Raw genomic sequence first — 3,583 nt, forward strand, 5'->3', positions numbered from 1 at the left:
TTCTGGGCAAGAGGAGGTGGCATCGGAGTGTCTTAGAGGTTTTGTTGGGTCTGAATGTTTCAGAATCCATTTCTGCTCTCATACAGCTTCTGGCCAGTGCATGTGAAACATTTTGTATTCTTCCTATGCAGGTTCAGGCATTTTGTTTCTATTGCTTGGCTTTGAGGATATTACACTAAAGCTCCTGGGGCAGCCTGAGAGATGCAGTGACTTGAACTGGTACCATACTTGCTGTTTGTGCTAGTCTTGTCTGGTACTTGGATATTTCATTTTGCTTCCTCTTTGCAGGTGCATCCAAATCCAGGGCGTCCAACATATTTACGACTCAAAGTGTATGAATTTGCAGGTCGCTTAGTAGGAAAGTGTCTTTATGAATCGTCTCTAGGAGGTGCTTACAAACAACTGGTTCGAGCTCGCTTCACCCGATCCTTCCTGGCTCAGATCATAGGACTTCGTATGCATTACAAGGTAAAGCTTCCCAGCCTTGTCTGAAGCCTGTATTGGTCTGGGGAGAGGTTGAACGTTGGTGTCGTAGAAGTAGATCCACAGTCCTGGTTAACAATGTACGTTTGTTTTTTTCTTTTTCCTTCCTTCTGTGTCCCTGCATTCTTTTTGTTGCACACAGTATTTTGAAACAGATGACCCAGAATTCTATAAATCCAAAGTTTGTTTCATACTGAACAATGATGTGAGTGAGATGGATCTGGTCTTTGCGGAAGAGAAGTATAGCAAAACAGGACAGCTGGAGAAGGTGAGGAGGGAGGCAATTCTGAAGGTGGGACAGTGTAATCCTTCTGCCTGTAGCAGGGGAGGCCGAGAACTCTGCTATGTACCCCAGAAAATTGAGCTTACTCTGGGCAGTAGCTCTTTGCTTGGGTTTATTCTGGTTGGGAGTTCAGGTCTGGGGAACGCTGCTGGTCACACTCGCTTCAAGTGTTCTTCTGTTTCCAGGTAGTGGAACTGGTGACAGGAGGGGCTCAAGTTCCTGTGACCAATGAAAACAAAATCTTGTATCTAAATCTGCTTGCGCAGTACAGGCTGGCCAGTCAGGTTAGAGAGGAGGTGGATCACTTCCTGAAAGGTAACATGCTGTCTGCTCCCTGCTCCTTTCTGCCTTTATGTCCCAGGGGGATAGCACTTGCTGCTTTTCTCTCCTCTTTTCTTCCAGGTCTTAATGAGTTAGTTCCTGAGAACCTCCTGGCTATTTTTGATGAGAATGAGCTTGAGGTAATTGCTGCCTCCCTAAGCATCTCTACCCTTTTTGTAATTTGCACAGTAGCTGTTGCCTTGTTTCTGACTTTGACTGCATCTCTTGCCTTTCAGTTGCTTATGTGCGGTACTGGAGATATCAGTGTCTGTGACTTCAAGGCACATGCTGTAGTGGTAGGAGGATCTTGGCACTTCCGTGAGAAGGTAAGTGAAAGGGTTTCACCCTCCTGCTTACTGAAAACAGTTATTCCAACTACAGCAGAAGACAACTTAAACTGGGAACAGATTTCATGGTTGGAAATTAGGCTTCCAGAAGGACAAACTGGAAGATTCAGCAGTCAGGAGTGGGACTGCACGCATTATGAAATAATGTTTCTCCCTAGAGTGATCCTTCAGCCTGGCTGAGTAGAGGTGATGCTTAATCAGTTACCAGCAGGTAAAAGTCAACAGCAGTGGTATTTTTAACAAAATCCAACAAAACACTAATTAAGGACAGTTTGGCAGGGAATCAGGAGGAATTGGTGGGAATTACTGCTACGGAAGATGTTCATGGTGATATACTTATCTCCTAAGGGATGCTTGAAGATCATGATTTCAGCCCACGTGGAGTGTTTGGAATTCAGTGCTGTGGTAAAGACTACTGATGTAGTAGCCTAAATTTGTACCCTGTAATTGTTCCCATCCCTCCCTGCCTTTCCCAGGGGGAGGGATATGGGAATGGTAGCAGCTTCATTTAGAAAAATAATGGAAGGTGCCAAAACACCCAAGATGAAAAGAGATTGGGAGTACAAGCTTCTAGCTGTAAACACTGGGATGGTTCCACCTTCCTGCAAAAGTACCAAAGGATGTGAAAAAGCAAAAGATTAGCATAGTGCAAGATGCAAATGAGCTTCTGCATTGTAAACCTACCTCGTTGCCTATGCAGGTATTTCTAAAAAGAAAATCTCTGTGGGGAGAGCAGAAGCATTTCTGCTTTAAGGGAAAGGACTGGTGGGAGGTAGTAGCGTGGGACATCTCTTAACTGATAGTAAGAAACTATGTAATACTTGCCTCTATGTGTCACCCTGGTAAAACAATAAAAATTCTATTAGTAAAGCACTTGCTTACAAGGGCAACTGAGTGATCTTCTTGCAACTTGCTTATATGCTTATTTGATTTGCTTGGCTGACCTGGCTTTACCTTTCCTGTTTCCTAACAGGTCATGAGGTGGTTTTGGACTGTGGTCTCCAGTTTCACACAGGAAGAACTGGCCAGGCTCTTGCAGTTCACAACTGGCTCCTCCCAGCTGCCCCCGGGAGGGTTTGCTGCACTCTGTCCATCTTTCCAGATCATAGCAGCTCCAACTCACAGTACTTTGCCAACAGCCCACACTTGGCAAGTATCCTGGGGTTGTAGGACTTCCTGCATTGTGCTTTTGGGAATGACACCAGCTAGTTGCGGTGGGCAAGCAGTGTATAACATGTAATGTGTGTGACGCTTGTGTCAACCCATCTAAAAACAGCTGATGGGGATGGTCCCCTCTCAGATCTAGTCTGAATGGAATTTCTCTTTTGTTTTACAGTTTTAACCAGTTGTGCCTCCCTACTTATGACTCCTATGAAGAAGTGCACAAGATGCTGCAGCTAGCTATCAGCGAGGGTTGCGAGGGCTTTGGCATGCTGTGATTTCCCCTTTCCAGGAGACCACTTAGCCTCCTGGCTCTTCGTGGCAAGACCCAGGTTCAGTCCTCTGCTTTTTCTTCTTCCCTTCACATGGGTAATGGAGGCAGAGCAAAGACTCCATGTAGAGGAATTTGTCATCCAGAAGATGTCACGTGGCCTTTCCGTATCCCAAATACGTCATCAAGAGCTCATCTTTTCCCTTTGTCTCATTCTCCCTTTGGTTCAATGTGAAACAGCAAAAGGACTGTGGTGCATTCATCAAGGAGATATTGCACTTGATTTCCCTGCACCCTGTACACCCATCCTTCTGTGAGAAGATGAAGTTCATAAGCAGAAATTAGTGAGGTGCAGGAGATCTGCTGAGCTGCCTTTATTGTAGCTCTCTGGGAGGAAGAGGGAAGACCAGCATGGAGCTCTGCTGGAAATCTGGCTCACGGGAAGCCTTAGTAACTTTCCATATCTTGGCTCAACTCCCCCAGTGATGCTCCCCAATAGCTCATCTAACTGTGAGTCATGAAGAGTATAGTGTTGTCCATCCTTTCAGCACCTGACCCAGAAGGGTTTCTGGTTCCCCTTCTCCATCTTGCTCTGGATGCTGCCATCGCCTGTGCCACAGAGAAGAATGGGCAGTATCCACTGGAGGGAGTAAGCCAAAAGGGAGAACAATCTCATCAGAGCACAAGTGCTGGCCCTGACAGTGATCCTGTTCTACC

At 45.9% G+C, this 3,583-nt stretch overlaps 1 protein-coding gene across 1 annotated transcript in view; it reads left to right on the forward strand.

Moving 5' to 3' along the window:
* Positions 1-3,369, forward strand: part of AREL1 (apoptosis resistant E3 ubiquitin protein ligase 1) — a 15,513-nt gene extending 12,144 nt beyond the window's left edge. Inside the window, exons 13-19 of the mRNA XM_010297449.1 lie at positions 289-468; positions 626-751; positions 952-1,081; positions 1,169-1,227; positions 1,324-1,413; positions 2,408-2,583; positions 2,771-3,369. Of these exons, the coding sequence (XP_010295751.1) occupies positions 289-468; positions 626-751; positions 952-1,081; positions 1,169-1,227; positions 1,324-1,413; positions 2,408-2,583; positions 2,771-2,873 (864 nt within the window). The 3' untranslated portion in view covers positions 2,874-3,369. The remainder of the gene's footprint in view (positions 1-288; positions 469-625; positions 752-951; positions 1,082-1,168; positions 1,228-1,323; positions 1,414-2,407; positions 2,584-2,770) is intronic.
* Positions 3,370-3,583: the final 214 nt, after the last annotated feature.

Source organism: Phaethon lepturus, unplaced genomic scaffold (genome assembly GCF_000687285.1).
Source record: "Phaethon lepturus isolate BGI_N335 unplaced genomic scaffold, ASM68728v1 scaffold42811, whole genome shotgun sequence".
NCBI lineage: Eukaryota > Metazoa > Chordata > Aves > Phaethontiformes > Phaethontidae > Phaethon > Phaethon lepturus.